At 52.5% G+C, this 26,877-nt stretch overlaps 9 protein-coding genes across 9 annotated transcripts; 6 read left to right on the top strand and 3 right to left on the bottom strand.

Annotated features, from left to right (window-relative positions):
• Nucleotides 1–2,283: 2,283 nt before the first annotated feature.
• On the top strand, nucleotides 2,284–2,832 carry PG994_004967 (uncharacterized protein; the record flags this gene model as incomplete). The annotated part of the gene is made up of 1 exon (XM_066856376.1): nucleotides 2,284–2,832. The coding sequence occupies one exon, from the start codon at nucleotides 2,284–2,286 to the stop codon at nucleotides 2,830–2,832; it is 549 nt and encodes a 182-aa protein (XP_066718543.1).
• Nucleotides 2,833–4,670: 1,838 nt separating this feature from the next.
• Nucleotides 4,671–5,338, bottom strand: PG994_004966 (uncharacterized protein; the record flags this gene model as incomplete). Its single annotated transcript, XM_066856375.1, has 2 exons — nucleotides 4,671–4,784; nucleotides 4,856–5,338. The coding sequence occupies 2 exons, from the start codon at nucleotides 5,336–5,338 to the stop codon at nucleotides 4,671–4,673; spliced, it is 597 nt and encodes a 198-aa protein (XP_066718542.1).
• Nucleotides 5,339–9,355: 4,017 nt separating this feature from the next.
• PG994_004965 (uncharacterized protein) lies at nucleotides 9,356–9,967 on the bottom strand (the record flags this gene model as incomplete). The annotated part of the gene is made up of 2 exons (XM_066856374.1): nucleotides 9,356–9,536; nucleotides 9,624–9,967. 2 exons carry the CDS (start codon nucleotides 9,965–9,967, stop codon nucleotides 9,356–9,358), a joined length of 525 nt encoding a protein of 174 aa, XP_066718541.1.
• Nucleotides 9,968–10,476: 509 nt separating this feature from the next.
• PG994_004964 (uncharacterized protein) lies at nucleotides 10,477–11,611 on the top strand (the record flags this gene model as incomplete). The annotated part of the gene is made up of 3 exons (XM_066856373.1): nucleotides 10,477–10,632; nucleotides 10,677–10,797; nucleotides 10,842–11,611. Coding segments are annotated over 3 exons (1,047 nt in total), but the record flags the coding sequence as incomplete, so codon positions are not given.
• Nucleotides 11,612–11,723: 112 nt separating this feature from the next.
• On the bottom strand, nucleotides 11,724–12,683 carry PG994_004963 (uncharacterized protein; the record flags this gene model as incomplete). Its single annotated transcript, XM_066856372.1, has 1 exon — nucleotides 11,724–12,683. One exon carries the CDS (start codon nucleotides 12,681–12,683, stop codon nucleotides 11,724–11,726), a length of 960 nt encoding a protein of 319 aa, XP_066718539.1.
• Nucleotides 12,684–14,714: 2,031 nt separating this feature from the next.
• On the top strand, nucleotides 14,715–15,271 carry PG994_004962 (uncharacterized protein; the record flags this gene model as incomplete). Its single annotated transcript, XM_066856371.1, has 2 exons — nucleotides 14,715–14,855; nucleotides 14,918–15,271. The coding sequence occupies 2 exons, from the start codon at nucleotides 14,715–14,717 to the stop codon at nucleotides 15,269–15,271; spliced, it is 495 nt and encodes a 164-aa protein (XP_066718538.1).
• Nucleotides 15,272–18,222: 2,951 nt separating this feature from the next.
• Nucleotides 18,223–18,456, top strand: PG994_004961 (uncharacterized protein; the record flags this gene model as incomplete). The annotated part of the gene is made up of 1 exon (XM_066856370.1): nucleotides 18,223–18,456. One exon carries the CDS (start codon nucleotides 18,223–18,225, stop codon nucleotides 18,454–18,456), a length of 234 nt encoding a protein of 77 aa, XP_066718537.1.
• Nucleotides 18,457–21,413: 2,957 nt separating this feature from the next.
• Nucleotides 21,414–21,890, top strand: PG994_004960 (uncharacterized protein; the record flags this gene model as incomplete). The annotated part of the gene is made up of 2 exons (XM_066856369.1): nucleotides 21,414–21,752; nucleotides 21,813–21,890. The coding sequence occupies 2 exons, from the start codon at nucleotides 21,414–21,416 to the stop codon at nucleotides 21,888–21,890; spliced, it is 417 nt and encodes a 138-aa protein (XP_066718536.1).
• Nucleotides 21,891–23,227: 1,337 nt separating this feature from the next.
• Nucleotides 23,228–25,324, top strand: PG994_004959 (uncharacterized protein; the record flags this gene model as incomplete). The annotated part of the gene is made up of 3 exons (XM_066856368.1): nucleotides 23,228–23,256; nucleotides 23,313–24,413; nucleotides 24,469–25,324. The coding sequence occupies 3 exons, from the start codon at nucleotides 23,228–23,230 to the stop codon at nucleotides 25,322–25,324; spliced, it is 1,986 nt and encodes a 661-aa protein (XP_066718535.1).
• Between the last annotated feature and the right edge of the window lie 1,553 nt (nucleotides 25,325–26,877).

Raw genomic sequence — 26,877 nt, 5'->3', positions numbered from 1 at the left:
TTGCACTCGGTTTGGAAGCATTCAAGTGAGGTCAGGCATCAGTGTTTTAGTGACAACCTTCGGCACTTTGCGGTTCAAGCGGGTGGTGTCAGTGGTTGAATGACTGTCATTAATTAAATGGGGCTCACATGTCCATAATTGCACACATCTGTTAACCTAAACACGCACACACACTGATGCTCGAGTCAAAACCTCAATATCACAACACTTTTTTATATATATAGTTGCTTCTAGGCCTGCCAAGTCACTTATCTATCTAAATGTTTATCCAATATTCCAAGGAGTCGCAAGGAGACTTGGAGCTGGAGAGGTGAGGTAGAACCAAGATTTAAGAGGTATGTACCTACCAAAACCACCGTAACCTAGATAGGTCCACCAAGCAAGTGAAGACATCAGTGCCCACCTGCTTTCGCTGCTAAGCCTTATTGCCGATCTTACTACTTGAGGGCTGGCACTCAACGATAAAGAGCTTTTCAACAATCGCGACTCCCGGTCCTTGCCCGAGTTCGCATATGCAGTAAGCAGACTCTGCAGTGGTCCGTATTTGTAGGTCATGGAATCAAACGCGACGCGCTGTAAGCTGATGAGCTGCCTAGCTTCTGGAGCTTAGCAGACAACGTAAGTAAGTACCTATACATGGCAATTCTTGTGGTTTGATATATGGCGTTAAAGGTCCTCGCTGCCTACATATAGTCGCGAAAGGGTAAATCTTGGGACTAGCTTTTCACTGTGTAGAAAGAGCTGTTGATGATATACCAAATTGCTTCAGCACATATGGGCAACGTCTGTATTGTAATAATACTCACGCTCTATCGCCGACCTTCCACATGCTAGATTTGAGGGTGGGAGGCACCCAATTTCCGGGCTGAAGGCTTGGTCAATTTTCAAACCCGATGCGCGCCATGTAAGCCTTACATTAGGTATGTGGGAGGCTCACCAAACGTGCTGCCTTTAGCTGTTGCGGTCTCACTGCATCAGGGGCGAGAGCCATACGCCATAGCGACTACCGAGCCAATCATTCTCGTTTTCGCCCGGCCACACTCTGGGACTATTTCCCCCATCTTTACTTATTTCTGTAACGTCGTAAGGACTTCGAATATTGATTCTCGGTACTTATATATGTCCACTTAGGGAGACATCGCTCGATCACCAAAGTCCCACTTCGGATGCGTTCCCCTGTTGGTTATGCCCTAACCACGGTCAGAGCACAGCCTGATTAAGCAGAGTAATTAGGCTGTGTGGTCCAGAGATGTTAAATTGGTGGATGGAAAGAGACAACGCGCGAGAACATGACAGCTCAAATACCAGGATAGAACCCAAGCTGCAGGATGTGTTGCGTGGTTACTTAAAGAACCGGAAGTCACTTTTGTGTGACAAGAGCTCATGCCACTATGGGCAAGGCCGTACAAGTATGTCAGAGAAACAGAAATGACAGCGTGCAATGGAACTCAGAGGGTATCTTGTGCTAGCCTCCGATCAACGCTCGAAGGCATCAGGAATCGGTCGCCCAGCAATGAGAACTTCACACACGTGGAAGCAAGTGCACAGCTACTTGCAGGGGATCAACACTTTGCCCCGTTTGTACACCATGTAGGCCATTATTGAACATCAACAGTAATAGATCGATCTCAATTGACAACTTCCACAGCGATCTCCTTTCCACTTGTCAGCATGAAGTCGTATCAGAGCAACAGCTTGTTCAACTGCAGACCTTGAGGCGGAGGACTAGAGTCGTGGCCTTAAAAAGATCTCGAACAGCTAACGAAACTATTCTCCATCAAGGCTTTGAGTGCCGGAGAACAGCAAAGGCTTCTTGTATTAATAAGACGAGATGTCGAACGCCGTTGGGAAGCAGTGTAAATGGCCATTCATGGAGTCCGAAGTAAGTATTTGTTGAGTCCTGCCTGAGTTGGCTTCATATTAACCATCCAAAGGCGACGTTTTGGATGGCTTTGACGATGAGCTGTTTGAACATGAGAGCAGCCTGGATGTTCCGGATGGATCTCGAAACTATCAGGTATAGGGGACAACGTACAGAGAGTCTAACAAAGGGGCTGGGGTCGGGAGGGTTGGAGTGCAGTAGCAAGTCAGACAAGAACGAGCTCACCAGGCAATAAGCCGCTCAGGACCAGGAGGCCCGGCTCATAGACAGTCTCCTCCAGTTCAGAGTCGGCGGCATGGCCCGTCCCGCCATGATGCCAGCCACCAAAGGTTAGTTATACTCACTATGATCTAGTCTTCGTTTACTAAACCTATTGGAACAGCGTTTAGTAGCCTCAGATCATGACGAATAACTATCAGACGACGTCAAACTCGAATACTTCCTACACTGTTGACAACTCTGTCGATCTACAAGAAGCCGACATGCTACCAAACACTTATATGGAACAGCAAAACTTCTCAAACCCTCAAAGCGACAGCCTCTTGGTCCAAGTAGGACGTATCGATGATGAGGAGTATTACCATGACTATCAACAGCAGCAGCAGCAGCCATATATCGATACTCCCCAGCCAGCCTATCATCCCGAGAACCGGAGGAGCGGCGGCTATATCTACCAGGAGACCATGCGTACGTCGAGTGAGTACCGAAACAAGTATCAGCCGACAGCCAGCTACGTCGCGGCCGACGTAGCGGGCGGGGCTGTACCCGGGGCCGCTGGTGCAGTTGCTTATGCCTCGAGTGGAGACGATGAGAGCGCCGACGGGTGCTGCGAAAGCTGCTGCTGCGATAATAAGTGTTGCGAAGACGACTGCTGTGAAGATAGCTATTTTTCTGGCTGTTGTGATGATGACGATGACGATGGGAATGATTCTTGTTGTGTCATCATGTGATGGAAAGTTGTTAGCTCCATTCCATGTCTTGATGGATGGCAATTCCGCCATTTGAAGACAAAAAGGGGCAGGCAGCCGCGAAAGAGACGCGAGTGTTAACAGAAGACGGAAGCCTTGCAATTACTTTCTTCTTCTTCACACCCATGTTCAACGCTTGGATTGTGACCATCTCAAATCCACCATCAGCCTTTCTGGAGGTCATTCTCGAGTTAGATACGCAGAAGTTAGGTCCAGCACTGACCCGCAGCGTGATCAATCGCGGAAACAGGGTGGAAGACCCCCTCATATATCACGTGCTAGACCATATGGAAAGTCAGGGATGGACGTTCAGCTCGCCACACAGATCACACGACGACGAGGATGAATAACGGGGGATGTGGTTGATGCGTCGCAGGTCCAGATACTCCATGTTGTGGCGATCCAACAGCGGACGGTGAAGAGGGTGAATACTTTTGGAGCATGTTTTGAGGCTCTTGACGTGCGGCTCGCTATGTTCATATTAGCATGATTTCTGCTACACAGTCTATGAAAGGTTGAGCCAAGGACTGCTTTCTCTAGTTAAAGTGTTTCGCGGGAAGATAGGACGTTTGGTTCATAAGGCACAACCTGGATGAGTCTCAGCTGATTTCAACTCTTTTACCATCCGCCACCTGAGGAAGATACCTTCCGCAACAAGTTCTGTGTACTACCATAAAATTATATCCTGCTACTAGCCCTGGTTTCCCACCGAATGCCTCAACTGTCCCGCCCACCAATAACGTTTATTAGAACTCTATAAGTATTTTCTTACGAAACTTCGAGACTTGGACGATGGCACCTTCCGCGCTTTCCAGAGTAATTTAATATCACCCACTTGCCTGTAAGTCCTTCTTCACTTCCTCGTGGGTATGAACTGCTGACTAGCGAAGAGAATTGTCATACGTTGATGCCAGAAGCCCGAACTACTTGAGTCAAATTTAGCAATATATGGTATGTATCTAGGTCTCGTAATAGCTGTTGATCTGACATTAGCGTACCCTGGATGCCCGAATATCCAGATCAGGGGGTGAAGTCAGAAGCGTGGACCCCCTCAAACTGCAGACACATTTAAAGCTGACAGCACCTGCACTGCACCCAAGGTCGGTCCATTTCCCACCTTCTCCATGTTCTTCTGACTTTAGAGCATAGACCCTTGGGTACTGACTATGTCAATGAGACAATAAGACCGAAGAAGAGATATCGCCATTTCGAGACACTGACAGCCATCGACCAGCAAACAAGGACTAGACCGAGACCTGTGCTGGCCGATGCCGAGCCTTAAAAATATCACACACTGACTTGAGGCTGAGGTCGTGGCTCAAGGGCGACCGGCCGGTTCTATCGTCAAATAGATCCGGTCCCTTTGTCACACATCCTCGCCCGTTCATTATCATGCAAAAGTTGGATCGTCTCATGCATACAGGGCCGGGTCACAATGGTCCCTAAGAAGAAATCAAGGACAATGATGAATTTGCACTCGTCTGAAATTGCCTTTAGGCTTCAATAAAACAGACGAAGTCTATTTCTAAGTCCTAAAGTTGAGCTCGAGGCTGATAGAGACGCCTATGAAAGTAAGAGTTCGCGACACTGGTCGAGTGACCACAGTCAGCAGCGTATAGAAATACCTCGCCGACTTTCCACCTTTGATAACATCGTCTGCCTCGTTAGCATCATGGGCGGTACCGCTAGGAGCTATGATCTGGACTGGTCGGGAGGTTCTCGAATACTCCAACCTGCAACGGCCTTCTATTCCACCCACTAACAACTCCAGGGCTCCCTTCTCTGTCCTTTGCCTTGCCCTTAGCCCCGGAACCCTCCTCCTAGGCCTTCTGACAGGCAACATGGTTCATGCTAATTCCCTTCAACCCCTCCAACCCGCGAATCATCCCGATGCTCTCGCGGAACGCATCGGTGTCGCGGTACTTCATGTGCGCCTCGACGCTCGCCCAGCCGATCATCGCAAACAGCACTCGGACCTTCTCTCCCTTCCACTCCCCTCCTCGACGGCCCAGCCCAGCGCCGGCGTGCCGACCAACAGGTCCATATCCCCCGGCCCCGCCGCCTTCTGCGTAATGGCGCCAAACTCGCCCAGCGTCTTCACGGCCGCCTGCTCCCGCTCCAGGCCGTAGTCGGCGGGGAAGTGCAGGTTCAGCACCTCGACGGCGGGCGCGACGTCCAGGACGCCGCCCTTCGCGGGGGGGTCGAATGCGACGTGGGACATCACGGGCGGGGCCGCGACGAAGGGCGCCAGGGAGGCGGCGAAGGGCCCGTAGAGGTCGGCGTTGGCGCGCAAGGCCTCGTGCGCGCTGATCGAGTCCCAGTCGACGAAGAGGGTCAGCTTGGACGCATCCTCGTGGTGGAGGGAGTAGCGCGCGGCGCGGCAGCCGGGCTGCTGCGTGAGGGTCGCGCAGGCGGCGGAAAAGGCCGTGGTGGGATCCGCCGAGGGCGACAGCGTAAAATCGACGACTTCAGTGACGGGGGCGGCCATGGTGAGTATGGGTTATAAGATGGGATATGAGAGAGGAGGAGAGGAGAGGAGATGGGCGGGGTTGCGGGTTGAGGGTGGCTCATGTCTTGTGAAGCTCCGGTGGGGCCGGAAGGCACGGATAGCATACATGCAAAGAAAGTGCTTGGAGAAGGGCCCGGCAAGCCTAGCTCTCATAAGAATTGTGCATGACCAAGGAACCCTGACAATCCTTCCAAGTATACTGTAGGCCACCAGGAATTTCCCAAGCTCATTATGGTGTCAGTTATTGCAAGTTATGGTTGGGTATCTTGGGCACAGAGCATAACCCCGCTCTTTACATAACCCCACTGCATAACCTCATGGAATTTCATCAATGCATCTAGGGAGTGTCATCCCGGAAGCCCCCTTTTCCCAGAAGGATGTTGTTAACCTGGCTACTCACTTACTTGATGTGTTTAAAACCAGTCCGCTCCCCCTTTTCTAGCCCTACGCTATCAAATTGACTACCTTTTAGCTGGATGTGCTGTAACGTAAATAGATCCAGCGACTTTTATGATACCATCATCATTGTCCAACTCAGGGGGTAAACAAAAAAAATGGAATAATGCATGAGTAAGTCGGGTTAGTTGCCATCCTGGAGCCAAGATTGCATATAAATGTGAACTGTATCCTGTTGTATCTCACTGGGATCAATGCATTACATCGTGCGCTGTCAACGTCATTGTTGTCCTCGAGTGCTGGCCAGCCTCCTCGACCAAGAGCTGCGATGAAATCGTTTTCGAGTCTGATCCAGCGTAATATGTCACCTAAAACTTGTATAGGGCCGTCATATCCACGGCGGTCTCTTGGTTATGGGCCATGATACACCTCAAGCTGGAGAGTGAAGCCTGGAGGAACCAGCAGAATCCTTGCAGATGGGCTTTAGATCACCTTTCTCATGTAGGGCAGCACGTCCTCAGCAGACCATCCTGGCATGTTCCGCGAATCAAACTCCGACTTCTCTGCTCGGCTATACAAGGCTGCGTTCATTAAAGAGTTCCTACCAAGAACATGGTCGGTTGGAGCCCAGCCTCGGCGGTCAGCCATGCGTTCGACTCGGGACGTAGGTGGAAATCGGCGAAATCGTCCCCTCGCGTCATGCGACTATGCCACCGCCGATTGGTGTTGGATCCGTTACAAAACGTCTCGTTGTTACATCCAAACTACTTACATAAGGTAGGTACTGGTGCAGCCACGCAGCTCCCTCTGTTCCTTATTGATGTCCCTCATGGGAAAGCGAGAGAACATTGCCTCTTCCATGTCAAAATATCGTAATGAATGCGCCGTGCCCTATACTACAGACCTGACACAGCAACCGACAGTCAATGAGGACCTTTATATATTTTGGCTCTGTCAAATTCTTGGGATTGGATTGATGATTGTGCCAATGCCCCCCATCATCCAACTCAGGGGGGAAATCAAAGTAGTGGGGCTCCCTAAAGCTCCAAGCCAGTTTAATAAAAGAAGGCAGAACATTCACATGTTCGTTCCTTCTCCCACTTCTTTCTTCAGACCGTATGGGGCAATGATGGCCGCCAGTCGGTGTTGAGCCTCTATTACACCCTGACACGAGGAGATGTTGTGATCCAAGGAGCACCGGTTCCATCGTCAAATAGACCTGGCCTTGTCGCGTCTTCGCCTCTTCCCTTTTTACCCATCCAACGTATTCAAGGACCATTTTCGATGCATGAGTTGGCGTGCATACAGGGCCGGATCACAATGGTCCCTGAGAAAAGGAGGATGATGAAGCTGCGCACTCGTCTGGGATTCCCTTGATCCTGGGCAACAGACACCTGGGTGCTATCTCTGAGTCCAGAAGCAGACCTCAAGTGTGGTTTCTGCCCGGTTGAAATTCGCCAATACAGGTCAGGTGGTATTACACAGTTTGCATTCTTGAGTTAAGATAATAATAGTAGTAATAATATAAGTTTTTGCATCTTGTCGCTATTGAATTAATTGCGTCTATCTTGTGCTGATGCCCACCATCACCCAATTCAGGGGGGAAGTCAAAAGAGTGGTCCCACCTCAACGCTGCACGCAAATCTTTAAAAGCAGGCAGCACCTGCACTCCTCCCAATTCTTTCCCTCCTCCCCTCCTTATTCTTCATCTTCAGTTAAGGGCACTTCTGCACTGAGCTGTAGCTTGACCGAAGACGTTGGATCCGAGGCAATGATTGGCGTCACCCAATGCTGAACCTCTTAATTACTACACACTGACTCGAGGACTTGACACTGGAAGCCACCGGTTCCATCGTCAAATGGATCCCGTCCTTTGTTACGTCCTCGCTACATTAAACAGATGCATGCAGCAGCTTTCATAGGACAGACTAAATTACTGCATGCGGAGCTAGGACTGTATTTCGCTCCCAAACAACAGGACAATGATGAAGATGTGCACTTGGCTGAATATCCTCGAGTACTCCGTGCTTGAGCGAAAACAGGCAGCCTTAAATGTGCTACAACTGAGTCCTAAGGCTGGATGCAAGTGCAATTCCAGTTCAAGTCAATTCTGCAATGCCGCCGAGTGGTGTGCTGCTGCCTGGTGCACAAGATGCCTGCCTCGTCGTCTACAAGATAAATTCTAGTACTGAATAGGTCCTTAATGTCCACGACTATGGGTTGATGTTATTAGAGGTATTCCCAAAGCCGACTGGTTAAGTCCACCAACATCAGTCCATGCATACGTACAACTGCACATACGATAGCAAAAGCTGGGCATCAAAGCTGACATTAACATCGGAGGGTGAAGCAAACACCCGACACCATCGTTGGCAGTCAGGATCGATCTGGAACAAAACAGCATCCATGTGTGTTGTGTCACTACCTCATGCTACTTCTGATGGATATGGATCTCACTTTACCGCGACAAACTTACGAATGCAGCTCACCAGAAACATGGACTAGGGATATGTTGATTGATATATTTGCCAAAAGCTATATGCCTACTTCCACAAGTGCGGTGATTTGTATTGGCGAAATGTTTGCTAACTCATAGGAATACTTCGCGACATTATAACTAGTCGAAAGTGCAGACCGGTTCTGGTAGCAGATCTTTGATCTCCCACACTTCCATCGAGTCCAAGACTATGGGAAAGTCAGGAACCAGAGCCATATGATGATGGAACTGTATGATCTCAGTGTGGGGTTTGGGGAATGGAGATGACAAGAACACTCATCAAGCCACGTCGGGGGTAATCAGTGTAGTGGCACGGAACGATGGCATCGTGAACTGGGGAGGAGGTGAAGATGGAGGATGGATAGGGGATGGTGAGAAAGGAGAAGAGAGAAAGGATCGGGAGAAGAGAAGCACCGGTTTAAGCCAGTCACTGGCCCAGGTTGACCGCCCTTGGACGGCAGAACGGGAGCACTTGTTCCCTTTCGTGGTCTACAATTACACAGGTGAGGGAAGGAACGGTCTCATATTCAATATGGGTGTGTCCTTCATTCTAGCTAGCGTAGGCTACTGCAAGCAAATGCGACAACGAGAGGGAAGGATCGATACTCAGAGTGGGACTCCGGCTAGGTACCCAATAGCAATCTGGCAGTCAGTCTCTAAAAACCAGAGCAGAAGGCAGTTTCGGTTGCATGGCGATGTATATCAAATGAAACTACACGATGTATGTTCAGGGGAGGAACAGGCTTGGGTCAGACGGGTCCATGATATCAATGGTGGTTGGGCTGGATGCCTTTGCCGCCTATTCGCAGTAATGTACACCCAAGATTACATGATCATATAATTGCACGCCCCAGGTCTACCCATCATAATTACAGACAGATAAATCGTCGTTTTGTACTGGAGTAGATATGTAGTTGCTAAAGACTGAGTTACCGATGAATCAAGGCCGGCTGCCCAGTGAAGGACGGCCCATTACTGACTCCGTGCTTATTACACCACGGTATTCGTCAAGATGTTCTGCTCTGAATGTACTGGCCAAGTTCGAAGAATAAAACCTCGGACGACTAACCGAAGACGTGCTTGAAATCGTCGCCGTAGCCAGGCTAGTCTTCAATGGCAATGTTCCGCTTCTCCTCGACTTTGAAGACGTGCTTGCTACCAGCCCCGTATCCCGGCCAGTCCTCGATACCGATATATCTCTTCCCCCGGCGCCTCCTCTCGGCCCCTTGGCAGTTCCCCTGACCGGAGCCGCCCGCCGACTCGAGCGGGCGCGTCCACACAGGACTTAGTCCCGATGGGCAGGCGGCCCGAGGCGTGCCACTGAAACTTCACGTCGTCAGGGGTTCTTTCGAACTTCCACTCGGTCAGGACGCCGCAGCCGGAGAGCTGGTCCCGCAGCCCCTCTCCGTTGGCACCGTCCACAGGAGCTTGTACGAGGCTTCGCAGCTAACCTCGTTAATCTGCTTGCTCAGGGACTCGAGCTGGTAGGCCCAGCCGTCGGCCGCGGTCAGCGTCGCGCCGGACGTGGGGGGGGCTGTCGAGCAGAATCCAGAGGGGGCTGGATGGACTCGATCCATTTCTTGCGGTCCTGCAGGTACGACCCCGGGTAGTTCGTAGAAGGGATCTGCTTGCCGACGTCGAAGCCGTCCTGCGGATCCCGCCGTCGCGGAAGCCGCACATCCGTTGCCGGCGGAAGCCGACGTGGCGTTGGCCATGGTGACGGAAGAGAAGTCTAAGTGATTAAGGCTTCACAGGAGGCGATGTCAGTTTTGCACGAATTCACGCCGCATGAAAGCGAGGTCATACATTTTTGGTGGTGACTCTCCTGAAATGGGGCGAAACCCGCTAATTGGCTACCTAATGGTGCTAGTGGCAGTCACACCCTCCAAACCTTCTGTCAGCTGATTGACGATTGGGGCATCTGCACTCCCATCCCTTCCCATCTGACTGGTCGCATCAGCAGGCAAGACGGGGTGTTCACCTGCTAACAGGCAGAAAACCTTCAAGGGAGAAATGCGAACAAAATGTAAACCTTTAAAAGAGACATGAAGGCGCCAGCTCTGTCGCTGCGCCTGGCAAAATGGGGGTTGCATGTCTACCATCCATTCAAAAAGCAACCACCACGCACGCGCACCATTAACAGACGCTTGCGCAACCCTTAACTTGACTTGACTCGAGTCCCCAAAACAGAAAAGAAGAGAATAGAAACAAAAACGAGAAAGAGATGGGCGGCTCCGACAACGACTCCCTCGACTTGGCCGACTTCATTCTGGGCGCCTTCGGCGCGGCCCTGACGCTGCTGAACCTGATCGCGCTGTACGCCGACATGGTCGCCACGATCCGCCAGGCGCCCAAGCAGATGCGCGAGGCCTTCGGCAACGTGCGCCAGCAGCTCAGCGAGGAGCAGAGGCCCTCACGCACCAGATGCGCCAGAGCCGGCTGACGCAGGAGCAGCAGCACAAGCTCCGCGCCGCGGCCAGACGCCACGAGACTTCGGCGGCGGCAGCTACCAACGGTGACGGGAAGGGCAATGGTGGTGGTGGCGGTACGGGGGAGGTCGTCCTCCTGCCGCTCACGTACACGGACGAGACGCTGCTGCTCACTACAACACCCTGAAGAACCTGTGGGTCCAGTTCAAGGAGCTCGAGCGGCCCTTCCTCCTGCCCTTGGACGAGGTGCACCTCGCCGAGTCGGCCGCGTACCAGCTCGATCGCGACGACTCATGGAACACCGAAAAGTTCCGCGCCGCCCGCCTGGACCCGCCCCCGCCACCGTCCAAGCATGGCGGTTCCCAGCACAAAAGCCATGGCGGCCACAAAAGAAAGAGCTATGACCACAAGCACGAGTTCCTGGGCCCCGAGGAACTCGAGTCGCTGTACCAGTGCTCCTTCGTGCACCGCTTCATCTGGTGGCGGACCAAGCCCGACGTCAAGCGCCTGGGCGAGAAGGTGGTCAAGATCATGCTGCGGCGCATGGAGCGCGAGGTCACGCAGACGAGGCTCATGGTCATGCAGAGCCGCGGCATGGACTTCAAGTACGACGGCCTGTTCTACGAGAACGCGGCTTTTGGCGGCGGCGGTGGTGGTGATCACGGCTACGACGCGAGGGCGGTGACGGAGGCAGAGCACCGGAAGATGGCGCATCGCAGGTCGAGCCGCCGTGGCACTGCCGCCGTCCCGACGACGATGGCTGCTGCTGCGGATGGGGACAGGATGGCGCGGCCGCGCAGAGCCTCCTCGGCGGGGCCGGGCCCAGCAGTGGTGCGGGATGATCGCGTCTACAGACAGCGTGATAGTGCCGATCGTGGCAGGGAGTACTACGTGGCAAGACAGGAGGCGGCTAATTGGTGGGGACCGCGAGGTAGTGTTCGATATAGCAGATCCAGGTCGCCGAGACGGAGCTGACGGGAGACGGGATGAATGAAAAATCGGGTATTAATGACATATTATTAGTAGATAAGAGGGAAATGAATTAGTTAAATGTCACATCGGCATACGTCGCCCGATGGTCGCTAATCTTCATGCCATCCACGTTGTTGTCGATGATCTCCCAGCGCTGCGCCGTCGTGAGGTTCTCTCTGTTAGGCCCCAGCCAGACGAAGTCGATGCGGCTGATGCCGTCTGTATTGAAGTCGGTCCAAGTCGTCGTGATGCCGCCGATCTTCTGCGCGCCCGAGTCGGCCACCTCGGTGAGGTAGCCGAGCCCCACCAGTGTCTGGAACGCGTCGCCGTCACCGGCAGCCCCGGACACCGAGTTGAAGTCACCCGTCAGCGTGACCCCGAGGCCCGGGTACTTCTCGCGCACGGCCTGCACGACCTGGACGGCGACCTTGATGCCCTCGGCGCGCGCCTGCGGGCTCACGTTGTCGAGGTGCGTGTTGGCGTGAATGAACCGGTGGCTCGTCGCGACGTGCTCGAACACGCCGACGACGACGACGCGCCGGCTGCCGGCGCCCCAGCTCAGCGAGGGCATGTCGGGCGTCGTCGACAGCCACTTCATCTCCTCGTGCACGAGCCGCAGCTGGTCCGTCCGGTAGAAGATGGGGTTGTACTCGCCCGCGTGGTAGCCGTCGTCGCGGCCGTGGCCGATGCGGTCCCATGTTCCCGTGCCCCCGCTTAGCCCCTTGTTGATGTCGTCGACCTGGTTCTGGAGCGCCTCCTGCAGCGCCACGATGCTGGCCGCGCCGGGGGCGGCACCCTCGGCGCCATCGACGATCGACTGGATCTGCGCGATCACGTGCGGTTGGCGACACCGGCTCTTCGAGAAGGAGCACAGTAGGTCCCACCACGGCTTCTCGTTGGACACGGGGCTCGACGTCGCGTAGCGGATGTTCCAGTCCACGATGCGCACGGGGAGGCCGGCTGCCGTGACGGAAGAGATGGCGGCGGCGGCGAGGAGGCCGATTGCCTGGCTGAATGCGAGATGGCGCATGGCGTATTGCTGGATATTGGTGCAAGGAGAGAAGAGGACAAAGGGGTGACTAGTTTCCGGTGGCTGTCCGTGACAGAGACCTCTCGTCATTCATATAATGGCTGATGGCAAAACTCTGCTACGAAGCCCTGGTCGCCGATGCTACTTAATTTCCCTTTCCCGGCAGCTACCCCGGTACGCAGCGGAGTCTCGCCCGCTACAGCATCAGAGCTTATCGGGTTCATCCAAAGAAGGCTTAACAGGCATGAACTATCCAATCGGCATACTCAGCCTGAGGGTGCCGCCGGAGTGGGCAGTTCTATGAATAGAACATGTCGCTTTGAGGCCGGCCTTCTCGGTATACGTGACTCGTGATAGCTCCGGGGTCCGTTTCAAAAACCCCGTCAGCCACACAAGTCTTAGGCTTCCCCGGACAAAGGCCCCACTAGTTCGGCATGTAAGCGATGATTTTATCGCAGTAATATCGATATGGGAGGCTATAGCATTCAATTTTGTTGCACCGCCACCGTCACGGCGATACTACCTGGGTCGGCAGGGCCTGCCAAACCATCCGTTGAACACCCAGCCGGTCAGGATCCTAGACCCGAGCTGCGGCCGTTGCTTGACTGGGTTGACTGAGACAGCCTTCCCGGAACTTGGCAACACGGGGATTCGCTTCTGGATGCACTCCCCTTGTTAGCATCTGTCCATGGACATCATCTCCGGGCTTATTGTCAGCGCGGGGTAGTACATCACACTGAGGCCTTGGTTACCACCTCGAAGTACCTATGCCGTATATAGTCCTCTACTATGTTCCTACGTTAGTAAACTTTTACAATTCCGAGTTTTGCGCAAAGCATCGCCCACACAGAGATTAAGCCAATAGCGCTGGCGTTTGGTCAGGCGATGTCGGGATCTGGTGATCGTTGTTAGCTCCCTGGCCGTATGTTTCCTCGTGGAGCTCATCGGCGAGGCCGAAGAATTGGACTGTAACGTCGTGAGCTACTGTCGCAAAGGCGTTTACAGCGTCCTGTTGATTTGCGCGCCCTTGACCGCCGCTTCATCATGTGGGCGTCCTAATGGGGTGGATTTCCAACAGGTCCGCATGCCCACAGTGGACTTTTGTCAATTGATGCCCAATATGTTGAAGTACCGATATAAAGTTGAGCGGCTTCTAGTGCGGATCTTGGTGATAGCAGGCCATGACCTGTCCGCCTATGAATCCTGTCACGTTTGATGCGATGTGTGGGCTATTGCGAAAGGTAGAGAAAGAGGAGCTGTCTTCGTGAGGGGCAGAGTCAAGCTAGGAAACGGGATTGAAGTGCAGGTGGTGAAGCTAGCTAGGCACAAGTACATACTTTCAAACACAGCACTAACTTCTAAGGGAAGTGCCGGGAACTCTAAAATAGTGTACTGTACTACGGTGATCGTCGACGAGTCTCTCTGCTTGAATCCCGTGGACTCTTGTTTAGCACCATCTATCTTGCTGCTCACCGTCAATCCGTGACTGCGACCAAGCCTCGCGACTGTAGGTATGAGATCACTAGCAGTATTGCAGCGCGGGGCTTCTCCTGCTCCTGAAAGCTATGGCCACTCATTGACCCAGGCCACCACCCCCCGACGAGAAGAAGAGAGATACGGTAGCACTGACGTCACAACTCAAACGACATATTCGCATAATATTGTGCTCAATGCTCACAATATATGACAAGGCTGTTTCAGTTTCAGCCTCTATCACCGAGGCATCGAAGCAGCCGATTGCCACGGCAATTGCACATATCTGATGAACATAGTTCACTTCGCGGTCCTTGCAAGCCCGGTCACTGTCAATAGGCGCCCGTGACTGCAGATCGTCAAGCCACTAATCACAAACCCCTGACCCAACTTCAGGGCTTTAATCTTACCTGGACGACCTTCCCCGCAACCCCGGCGCTTTAACCCTTTCAGCCTTCTCTACGTCAGAATCGAGGTCGTCACACAATTCACGTAAACACACATCCATACACACACAACTTCCTCAGCGTTTCCGACCCTAACCTACCTACCTACGCCATGGAGTTCACCAGCCAGCCAATCGCCGCCGGCTCGACGCCCGTCGCCACCTTGAGCGGACTGCAGTACAAGCCCCGCACCGCCGACGAACGCGAGGCCGACGCTAAGAAGAACGCCCCCAAGTACGCACGCCAGAAGACCGTCAACTCCATCCTGACGGCCAAGTACCTGAAAGCGAAGGCGGCCTTCGACAGCTACTACAGCTACGACCTCGACGCCGCCTTCAACGCCGACGACGGCTCCTGGCACGAGGACAGGACCCCTGGCTGCGCATCAAGCAGACCCTGCCCGAGTTCCTCGAGGGGCACACCCAGAAGCGCGCTGATGCGGGCCAGGACCTGACTGGCGAAGAGCTCGATTTGCTCGCGACGGCTGTCATTCGCGTGGCTAAGAAGGACTTGGAGGGGGCGGGACGGGATCCCAAGGTGGTGGATGACGCGTTCGTCAAAGAGGTCAAGGCAGTGGTGCAGAAGGTGACGACCCAACATAACCTGCCGCAGAGCCGCCAACAAGACGACGGCGAGGACGAAGAAGCCGAGGAGGAGGAAGACGACTGAAGATAACGCAAGCCAAGAACCGAGTTCCATACGATGGAACTCCCCTTTTCTCTTCGTTTCAGGCAGGAGCATAACTAGGTCGCTTCAAGCTTGGTTCTGACTTCCGGACCCCATGCCAAGAGGCCCGAGCCGCTCAGTTGTATTGCACCTGGGCCCCAAAGATATCGTCGTCCTTTGCAGAAATGCCTCAGGCCGAATGGGAAATTAGTGCATGGGATCTTATATCGCGCAATGTATCTTTGCATATGGGAATGGCGGGCCACTTGAAGACGGCGTCAAGTTTTGCCATCAACAATAATCTTCGACTTAGCAAGGATCGGCAAGCCTAGAGTCTCGCTACACGTAGCACTCGGGGAGAGTGCGTACTTGGTCTCGATACAAATCAATAGTCGGCTGTCCATCACCTAGACCCCTTTAATACCATAAGTCTACATAGTAATCCCGACCAGGCAAGTGATCATGTAAAGCAAGAATGCGTCCTGTTGAGAATATGGGCGATATTCAAAAGTTAGATCTATGTCCCCCACGGCGTCCGAAATGGGCCGAGAGGCTAACTTGATACCAGGTCACCATTGTTCCACATCCCAGTTCCAAGATGCATACCAAGCATATCCTTGTTGCTTTGATCTATGGCGCCGCAGCTCTAACAGCGCCCTTGACCACGAGTGCTGAGGGTCAAGCCGTCTCCGCTACTGAAGGAGGAGTGAAGACCGTCGTCCGCCCCGGATGGGGCGTCAGAAGAAGTCTGAGATTGCGTAAAGCGACACCGTTGAAATAACCATAGTTCAATCAACTGGCCGGAGATATTGAGTCGATGCTTCCTTGGTTTTAATGGCCAGCCTATCATAGTTGGTGTTATTGGGTACAGGTCGTGAGCATTATGCAAAGGGTTTTTGGTCTCTCATTCCTAATACAACTGCTTCCTTAACTATATGTAGTACTCGGTCCTCAAGAGAGTAGGCTTGAGATGAATTGACCGCTTTGCTGAAGAGTAACTGTGAGGCAAAACTGGCATATAAATTCGCAATCCACTTTGACAGGCAGATCGACAGCCTTTAGTAGTTGGGTAGGCGTTGCGGCAAACTGGTGTTGTTCATGGTAATTGACCGAACGCCCCCCACGCCCCTCCTTTTCCCCTCTTCCTCATGCGGCCCAATACGCGCCACAACCTCCGAATTGATGGCCCTTGCGAGACCCGTGCTCGGCCCCCGACGGGGCCAAGTTGGTTGACCTCCCAAGTAATGAGCCCTCTTTCTCTTCGGTTTAGGCAGGAACGTAGCGAATGAGCGAATCCTTCCAATGATTGTGGATCGGGGTTGCTACCGATTCGGCCCCCAACTTTGAAAGGCCCGGACCTTCCAGTTATGTTGCGTCGAGTCCCCACAGGTATCGCCGCTTTCTGCAGGAACCACACGGCCAATGAAGTCGTTGGGGATACTGTTTGGAATCTCACACGTGTCCTCTTCGCTCGAGGTAACCATGGGTCGCTTGAAGATAGCGTCAAGATCTGCTGCCAGCAGTAGTCGCCGAGGGGCAGGCAAGCATCGAAGAGCCCAAGGTCCCGATGTATGCAATACACTGAGAGGGTATATCGGGGATGATACACCACACAACTGCAAGAAAAGAGGCCGGGCATTTTACTGCTGCCATCCCATTTTACAGATGCCCAAGCGAGCAAGCGTTAGCCTGTACTCGCCAAGCCAGTCAGAAAACGTGAATGCTGTCTAAATGGGCATCAACAAGCACCTGGCCACAACAGTTCGATCGCCTTGAGAACGAGACAGCGGAGACGAAGCGGCGACTTGGTGGTATGATGAGGGCCATCCACCAGCCGTCTGATTCATGCTCTTCCGTTGTTCCGTGGTCGCAATCGGACCTTTGCACATGTATGTACGCACTCTCGACTGCATCTTTATCCACGACTACTCATGGCTTCTGTCGGCTTTACTTATGTGGCATCTGCAATATAATTCCACCTTCCCTTTACAGGCCGTGTCGTGCATGGCATAATTTAAGGAGGCTGAAGAGCGCGGCTTGGTGCATGCAGATGCTCAAACTGGAAACAGTGACATGTTGAGGGGCTGATACCACACCAACCCCCTACCATCTCTGTCGCTTGTTACAGGTTGAGGTGCATGAATCCATGAATCTGAAGTGACAACAACTAGACAGTGTGATTGATTGTGTGCATCTAGATTGATTGGACATGTTCATCTAGCGGCCCGGCCCGGACTTTTTTATCCTACTTGCCAACGTCACCTTCCCTACGTGGTATAAATCTGCATCGTTGCCCAGGCCAGCCTATCAGTGTAGGGTTGCAATATTATGCAACTGCCAAGCCGCTGAGTGGTCTCAAAAAGGCATGTGCTGCAGCTGGCTAAGTGTGTAGACACCACCGTCGTATGCATACTATACGAAAAGGGGGCCGTGAGAACCGCGCGCCTAGGCTAATCAGAGCGCTATTGCCTCGTTCAGAAGACGCTTCTAGATTTTTAACCGGGCACTTGATATATGTACCTCTATGAGGCTCTTTCATGCAAGTCGACGTACAGTCACATGGCAATCTAATGATAGAAATGATACCATTATTTGCGTTGATCACATATTAGGCTGATCATTGGCATACGACCCGAGAGAATCCGTTGAGATTGACTGAGCATATTTATCACCAAAATGGACTTGCTTTCATGGAATCAAATAGCGGCAGTTTAGGTGCGTACGGAACTTGTTGCAAGAGCAGAGTATAAAGTGTTGAAGCTATAAATGAATACTATTCTACTCGGAAACTTCGACTCTGCTCCTTTGCGGCTACATATCCCGGCTGCATTCTACTGCTATCTGTGATTGAACTTACTCAAGAACTATTGCTTAAAACAACTTCCGGGACTACAAGAACAGGAACGGCGACTGACGACTTGTCATCTACGGCATAAACGGCCAATCAACACATAATGCAGATCACCAGCATATTTACCGGCTTCCTGCTTGGAGCAGTTGTATTGGCAGCACCCTTAACCGAACTCACCGAGGGCATTGAAGCTACCGAGCCAGTTGCTGGTTCGGTGAACACAGCGGAGGACAACACCGGTGGCACGGGTTTTACAACAAGTGGCTTCGGGATACACAACAGACAGCGCGATAAGACCCGGGAGCACGCAGAGCCTGGGTTCGGGAATCTCGTTTGAGTAGCACGGCAGAATTCCCTAGAGACTTTCACGGATGGTAGCACTGGCAAGATGATTGGCACTCATCTTGGGGAAGACAGGGACGACAGTGATGGATCAAAGCTGCAGTGATGGATCAAATCTGAGTCCCAAGGGGCTGTGTCCCGAAACCTCGAGTAAACTTCAAGCTTCTCGACCTGTATTAAAAGGAAACAAGCTTATCACTTCTATGAAATTACCAAATCTCTCTTTCCGACGCAGTTCCACCTTTGGCATGGCTTACCTTCGTAACTCCACATAGCTGTGGTGATGACTGCCCCTTTTTTGCTTATCAAACAAGCGACATTTGAAGCATCTTGCATTGCCTCGCGTTCGTCAAACGAAATGCTTTTTTTCGTCGTTTCTTTTTTGTTGTTTTGAACGCGTGGCACCGTGGCACTGCAGCTGAGCACGCGTTCCTATTTTCGAGCGTTACACGGCATTCTCTTTGCATGGTGGCGGGCTGCCCGTGGCCGGTATTGCATGAAAGTAGCCCGCGGTTCCTGCATTAGCTCATATCCTACGTGTCAGGCACATCACCCCAAAAAAGGGGGGACGGGAGGGAGAAGAGTCTAATACTACTACAAATAGTCATATTCTGATTTCGCCTTCCCTGTTAGGTTGTGTAATAAGCGTTTGCTGACCGTCCTTTACCGCCGGTTGTCTCATCTCCAGTAGTCGGTTATAGTAGGTTTCAGCCCCGGTCTTGCCGAACAGCGTGCGCAGAAAGTTTCGAAATGAGGCCTGCAGGTTCCCTAGATGCATGATTCGGCTCCTCAACCGGAATGAAAAATGACAGGTCTGGATACGGCCTGATCGTTACACTCACACTCCCTGCATCGAAAATTCGTCACGGGGAGAGACTGAGGGTTCCCCAACATTTTGAAATTGTGATCTGTACTCGTTTCAAAAGGAATGCCGTGTTATCTCGTTTGTATACAGCCCTCGACTCTAAGAGATAGGCAACCCACAGGAAAAATGTTTCACTGTGCTATGTACATATCTCAGGTGAGACTCCACTAGGCTATCGCCGTTATGAACTAGGCGCCACTTGTCATTTTGTCAGGGAGAATATAAAGATGCGCCAAGGACATTAGGGTGTTGGTTTCGAGTCGGGATGAAAGCTACATAGCAATATAGAGAGCTCCACGCTACTTCCAGTCAAAATAATAGAGTTGTGATACCCATGTTCCCTGTGCAAACACACTCAAGCAAGTGCCAATGGGCGCATATCACTCATCAAACGTCCCACGGCATCGGTTATGTGCCACAAGGGTCGAATCGCGACTAATTTCGGCTTCCGCCAGGGGCTTAGAGACATCTACTAGACTGTTGGAAACACCACTTGACCGGGGACTCGGGGTGTGTGTGGCAGAAGGCAGCACACACGCCTTTGTGTTTGCTTCCACGATAGTTGTGGTAGGGATCCTGGAGCCAATCACAGGGGGGGCGATTTCCACTGTATAGGCTCTTCAGGCAAGTACCGGCGCCATGGAACGGGTTACAATACGGTAATAGTCCGTAAGATGACGTTGGGACTACCGCTGAACAAATCACCGAGCAGGGTGGACACCAACGGTTGGGAATGGGCTGAGGGCTATCCCCCAGAGTCTCGCACACCTGCGGCATGCACAAACGGGTAGCAACTGCATAATATTTCAGTGAACTGACAGACCGGTAACAGGCAGGGGTCCCGCCCAATATTGGTATGATCCAGATTTGGCATGCAGGTGCAGGTAGACAGTCGCATCTAGCAGCGTTCGTCCTCTTGGAACGTATCTGTCCACCAGCGACACAACCATGAATTTGACGGTGTTTTGGAGGAGGAAAACGAGGAAGAAAATGCAGAGGTGTCCGCGGACTATCCCAAACTTTCTGTAATCGAAACCCAAGATCATCGAAGGGCACTACAGTTCGGCGTAGGTGCTCCATGCTAGGTACCTATGCATAGAGTCACGGTCATGTACCCACAGCCCGGGCCCCAAAAGCAAGCATGCTGCTTGAAGATTTTTTGATCTGCAGCTCTGACAGCAGGCCAATGGTTAATTGGGGTAGCAGCAGGGATCACGAGCAGGGGCGGGGTTGGCACTGGCGAGCAGGGTGCAGACCCCGGTCGCTTGGGTCATTTTATCATTTATCACCCCGCGATGTACCAGGAAAGACCAGCCTCTCACGGGAGGGATGCACTTGCATTGGCTGTGCAAGCTATGCGGTTCCTTGCTGTGTCCTTGCCAAGCTTCGCAACGCCATTTTACAGCTCCATGCACGTACGCGCTGATTGGCCCTCTGCGCTGGCCCCCCGAACCCGATCACACTCGACAAAGCGAATTCCGTCGTAAATCTTTGGCGTTTTACCGACTTGTACTTTCGAAGGAAAAGAACTTTCCAGCCTTTAGGATTCATGCGGTGAAAGTGATGTATTTCTTGATTCGTTCTTTTACCGCCTACGCTATCATAGTACCAAGGCCAAGTCCGATGGCAAGTGTCTTCCGACTTCGAGCCTGAGTATCGTCTACCTTTCCCACAGAGCCGTCCCTTATGCTGCCGCTGTGTATCTCATACCCTCACCGAGTCGATATGGCGGCCAAGGTGCCCAAACATGATCAAGTTCGATGGATCTCCATCACGTACCTCCTGCCTTTTGGGGCATCACTCGATACTTCGAACGTTTGTCATGACATGTCTCACCCAGGTATATAAGGGCCAACGAGATGCACTCAATGCTTCCAATGTAACCTCTATTCTTCATCAAGTCATCCCGGCACTACATCAGATCCGACTTATAAGAACCCTTGGCATACCCTCTCCATTCGTCCAACATCATCGTCACTCTGCTCCATCTTCATCTTCACCAGACATCCAGACGTCCAGACATCACGTCACAGTCTCCTGTTCTTAATATCATCTCATCTCTCACCACACCATTACCAGCCTTCAAGATGCAGACCAAGTCTCTCCTGTTTGGCTTGACCATCATTGCCAGCGCTCTCGCGGCGCCAGTGGCGGAGACCACTAGCAAGACAGTCACCACCCAAAGCTCTGGGGCTGGCATCTGGAAGCGCGCTGAGGGCGCTCAGATGTCCACCAACGGTGCCGGCATCTGGAAGCGTGAGGAGGAGAGCGAGATGCACACCGACGGGGCTGGCATCTGGAAGCGTGAGGAAGACGGCGAGATGCACACCACCGGCGCCGGTATCTGGAAACGCTCTGAGGTCGAGGAGCGCGAGGAAGATGCCGAGATGCACACTACTGGGGCCGGCATCTGGAAGCGGACAGAGGTACGTTGCATTGTGGCTCTGGCCAATTTGTTTCAGAAAGCTAACATATTCCATTTACAGAAATCCTCCGAGAACGCGCCTCAACTGCAGAAGCGTACAGGCTACGGCATCATCAGCGGGGGCAACGACGAAGCTTAAGCGGCCCTAGAAGCCCCTAGAAGGATTCTCAATCAATTGATCTGTGGGAGCCGATCGAGTTGCGCTACGATCAGGGATCCTGATCCACGATCAAACTTGGTTGCTGGTGCAGGTGCAGCAGGTATGGAGCCCCCGCAACGGTCACAGCGCACGGAAGTCGGGACACGCAAGGCCAAGCCCTGCCCGCCCTACCGACCGACCATCACCAACCAACCCATTCGAGCCGAACGGCACCCGCATTTTGTCATCTTTTTTTGTCTGTTTGTTTGGTCTCATTTGAGCCAATCTCTTCATCATTGCATTGCATTATCGGCGGAGGATCAGGAAAATGGCGTCCAAAGGTTTAGCATTGCTTACTGGTTACATATGCATATGGCAGATACTTCGCTAATGGAGGCGGATGGATGCCTCTTTATCATACCCTAGAGTTTAGTTGAGTTGGTAGAGAAAGAAAGGACATGTTCAAACACACTTGCAGCGGGCGCAGTGCTTCCTTTGGCGCCGAATGGTACTAATAGCAGCTGTTATGAATTGCTTGATTGGAAGCCTCCATCATCAGCTTGAAACGAGGTCACGTGGTACAGAAACTCAGTTCGAGGTGCAATCTGAAGCAACGACTCAGCCGCTACCGTTTTAGGCGGCAGAGAGCTATGGATTGCAGATCCTCACCTTGATTTGAGTGCTGAGGAGAGCACCGGCTGGCTCGATAAGATCAAGGAGGGCGCGACGGTAACGGGAAGGATTCAGTGGGCGGCTAATCTGAGCAAACAAGCCAATCACGACGGAAAGCCGGCGGGGGCGAGCGGCAGCCTATTCCGTCATCGGACTAGCCTCCTAAAACTTAGCCCGTTTGAGACTGACGGGCAAGGATGCCGATGAAGGCTATTGGCTGACCACCGTTGGCTGGCAGTCTCGGCAAAGGGTGTCGTGTTCGAAGCCCCCAATTCGTCCTGCTCCTGGCCTGATCCTACGTATTTCGCTCGACTGCCAGAACGACCGGGGTGAGCTGCACAGAACGAACTCTTTTTGACCCGCCTCAACCCACCCACCCTCGCTCTCTTTGCTCGTTCCTGCTCCCTCTCGTCAATTCATCTGCAAGGAATCAAGTCCGACGGCGAATCCGGACAACGACGCTCGAGTAAGACAAAGTCCTACCGGTATACTTTGGTCCTCCCGGCGATCGTCCGACCGGCCATGGATAATATGGACCTTTCACGGAGCGGCATGCCCGCGCTGGACTCCCAGTCCAAGTGGGCCAAGCCCGAAGACTGGACAAGTACAAAAACACCATCTCGGCTCTCTTCATGTGCCACTCGTTACCCAACGTGATGCGCATCATGCGAGAAGACCATGACTTCCACGCAACGTAAGCATATCCTGGTCCATTCGATTTCGTCCCGTTTTACTCACACCAGCATGCAGTCCCAAGATGTACCAGGTGCACATCTACCAGAAATGGGGCTTGCGCAAAGGTCGTCCCGAGCCAAAGAGCAACAAGAAGAGACGCCGGGCCACAACAGAGGAACCGGAAGAGAGCATCGCGTCGTCGTCGCATTCTAACACGCAGTCAAATCCGCAGTCAAACGCGCAATCAAACATGCCGCCTCCTTCTCAAGACTATGGCATGTTTGATGAAATGAATTCCGCGCGGGCGCTGCAACTCCTGGAGCAAGAACATACAGCCAGCATGAATCCCTGGGCGCAACCCCCAATCATATATCCGATAGGGGATGCTCGGATCCGAACGAACCCCCCATGCTATATGCACCCTCCTGTTGGTTCTGAAGAAGGAGACGATCCAACTCAGCCGGGACCAAATGACCATATGCTTCCTCCCAAGGAGAGAGTTGGTCCAGCATTGCGGCATGTTACAAATCCCGACTGCATCGTGCCCCCGGCGGGATGGCAGGAATTCATTAGCACGTCGCAATTGGATCCAGCCAATTCCAACAACACTCACACCCTGCCACAGCGCACGGTCCCGAGCTATGCATTCAGCGAAACGACTGATCCTTCCATTGCTGATTCAGGCACATGGATGTCGACGGTATTGGACCATACCGAGCCAAGTCTTGTGACGGCATCGTCGCGCTTCGCGGGCCAAAACAAGACGGGCTCTGGAGCTTCACAAGGATCTTCCAGGTCGCGCGTATCACGTGGATCCCATGCTTCTTCGTCACGTGAGACTTTGTTGTCCTCCGGATCATCCCTCTCCTTCAAGTCCAAGACCAAGTCAACAGCGTCAGGCCGTAACGCAGCGGCGAGGATGACATTACCTACCGGCACCCTTCGCCTTTTGGATCAACCTGACGCTCTCATGTTTCCCGAGAAGTCCATGTTCTTTGCTCGGCATTACATATCCAGCACTTTTTCGACTGGTTTATGGACTTTGTCACAAAACTCTGATACATCTCTCTTGGACACGGAATGTGTCAAACTCGATGCTTGGTACAACGACTTCAACCCAGGCTTCGAGTTCTTATACGAGAACCGCTCCAACCAGCCAGACAGGATCAAGCGAGCGTTCTGCATTTTCCAACGTTGCTTTGCCGCCACCGAGTATATCATTGAGCCTCAGGATCCCCCGCCTCGTCATTTATATCTGTCAACAAACCATTCGCTTCATGTTCTACGACACCGTCGGAAGGAACTTGGCCCAGACTTTCCTCCGATACGTGAGTGGTCTGTGCAAAAAGATGTTTAGCGAGCATCATCCCCTCTATATCATCATGTCTCAGCTGGCTCGCATGGACCAGTTTGAATTCGCACAGAATGTCCCTGCCCTGATGGAATGCTATTTCGACCACCTCGAGCCTTTCTTGGGCGAGGAGTCGGCCGCTTTTGGCTTTGTCAATGATCTGCGTGGGCTTACGATCAGTATCATGGAGGCTACTGGAATGATGGGTCTCTACGAGGCCAAGCCCGTGATTGACAGACTCGTGGCGCGAGCCGATAAGCTTGGTCATAACAAACTCCACCTAATGATCGAACAGGCGGCGATTTACCAACGAAACCGGTACTACGTGGAGGCTCGCAACATGCTGCGGGGCATCCGTAACTCGAAAGAGGGGAAGGCCGACCCATACGAACGCGTATACGCAAGCGTCATTCTGATGGTGGTGTTCCGGAAGATGAGAGATACGGACGCCGGTATCCACCTGGGCTACGAGATGGTCGACTACATCGAGAACTTTGAGCGGCGCAAGGAACTGGCCGATTTCAACTACGAACTGTTCAAGGGACTCGGGCCCAGCACCTTGATGATCTTCCTCGGCAAGCTCGAGGTGGAGCTGCGAGAAGTCCATCGCCACGACGAGGCAGACGACGTCAAGGCCAAGATGGATCTGGTAATGAACTCGCAGTACGAGTACAACGTCAAGAAACAACAGGAGGGCTTGGAGCAGAGCACGGTTGCTACCGCCGCTGCTGCGTAAGCCAAACCTCACTGTTGCATTGTTTTTCGTCCTCATCTTTTTTGGCGTTTCTCGTTCCAACAGGTCTTCATTGCTAGACCGCCTCTCGAGCTGTGTCGCATGTACCTTTTCTTTCGTTCTTCTGTCCCATTTTTTCTTCTTTCTCTCGCTCTCTATTTGTGCGATTTTGTACGGAGGCTTTACGGATGGCATGGAGTTTCGGTTAATTATCGATGGTGTAGCACTGTAACAGATTAGCAAGACATCTATAGCGTGGCGTTTATGAAATTGTACTTAGTTTGAATATACGAGCCCGCACCAGTGTAAATTACTTTATCCCGATCTCCGCTCACTCCTCGCACGTACTCGCAAGAATGGTCTGGTCCGTGGTTGTGAAAGCTCGAGCTCCTGAAAAGCCCCCTGGATATGGTAACATTAGCTTTTGCAGTATAGAGTACAGCCCAACGGCTAAACACAGGAGATCTCGCCAAACACATGAAGACTGGCCTGTAATTAGAAACAACATCCGCATGGTCCAGAGTCTGAAATTGTGGCTATGCTGCAATGCGTCTGGGGGTTCTTGGAAGCGGGAGATGAAGCCCTGGGCGCTCATATCATCTGTTTGATAGTCGACGCTGTACTTAGCTTCAGCGTACCTCTCGTGTATATCTCATCACGGCGAGTGCTTGCTCGCTTTGCTGTCCAAGCAAGAGACCGATGTAAGGGAGAAGAGGGCCAGGTGCATAGGAAAGGAGGCTTAGGGAGAGACACAGCGGAAGCGGCAGATGAGACAAGAAGCAAATCAGGGGGGGGGGGGTTCGTAGTAGGAGAGATGAAATGAGTAGGACTGCGAGAGGGCGTATGTCTGTATATATCCCGGAGTTTCTCAGTGTCTGTGTGCCTATAGTTGGTTCTGTACTCCGTATGCAGAAGATCTTTGCATAGAGCTATGCGACTCTGACTATTTATTGTGTCAGCGAGATACAGGGGGTGACCCTCCACCAAGGTTAATTCATGAGAGGGACGACGTAAATATCCCAACCTATCTCATATTTGGTAAGATCGTATCAGTAAACGTCGGCCCTCAGAGGTTTGTTGATCAGGAGACGCCGCTTTCCACATTATATGAAGTATCTACAGGCCTTGTCTATGTATGAGAAACTTTGAAACATACCTCCCAAACTTATGAGACATCGAATTAGTACGGTAAAAACGTGCTGGCTGGGTAGGTGTATGGATGCGCTACTGTAGTAGCGACCGGTGAGATATATACAAATGGGCCCTAAGTCCTTGTAGAGAATATCTCCCTACTTCTTTCCAGGAGATAGTGTAAAGGTCAGAGCGTAATGTTAGGCTACCGGTGGAGTGGTGATAGGCTGGGGTTGTTAGTAGAACACTCCGAGCCTAAAGGCGTCTGTCTAGACCTACTCACCCTGAAATGGCAGCGAAAATTACATGGGGTCATCCTCTCATCTGTAATGACAGAAAACGGTGAATTGAGAAAAGTCACCTAATGGCAGATTTGGTGGAGACAACTCTGTACTGCAATTGGCTGGGTGTGGTCGGCCGATCTG

The sequence above is a fragment of the Apiospora phragmitis genome, assembly GCF_038363925.1.
Source record: "Apiospora phragmitis strain CBS 135458 chromosome Unknown utg000005l:1.0-4161743.0:1.0-4166827.0, whole genome shotgun sequence".
NCBI classification, from domain to species: Eukaryota; Fungi; Ascomycota; class Sordariomycetes; order Amphisphaeriales; family Apiosporaceae; genus Apiospora; species Apiospora phragmitis.
This window is presented reverse-complemented; position numbering and strand designations above follow the sequence as displayed.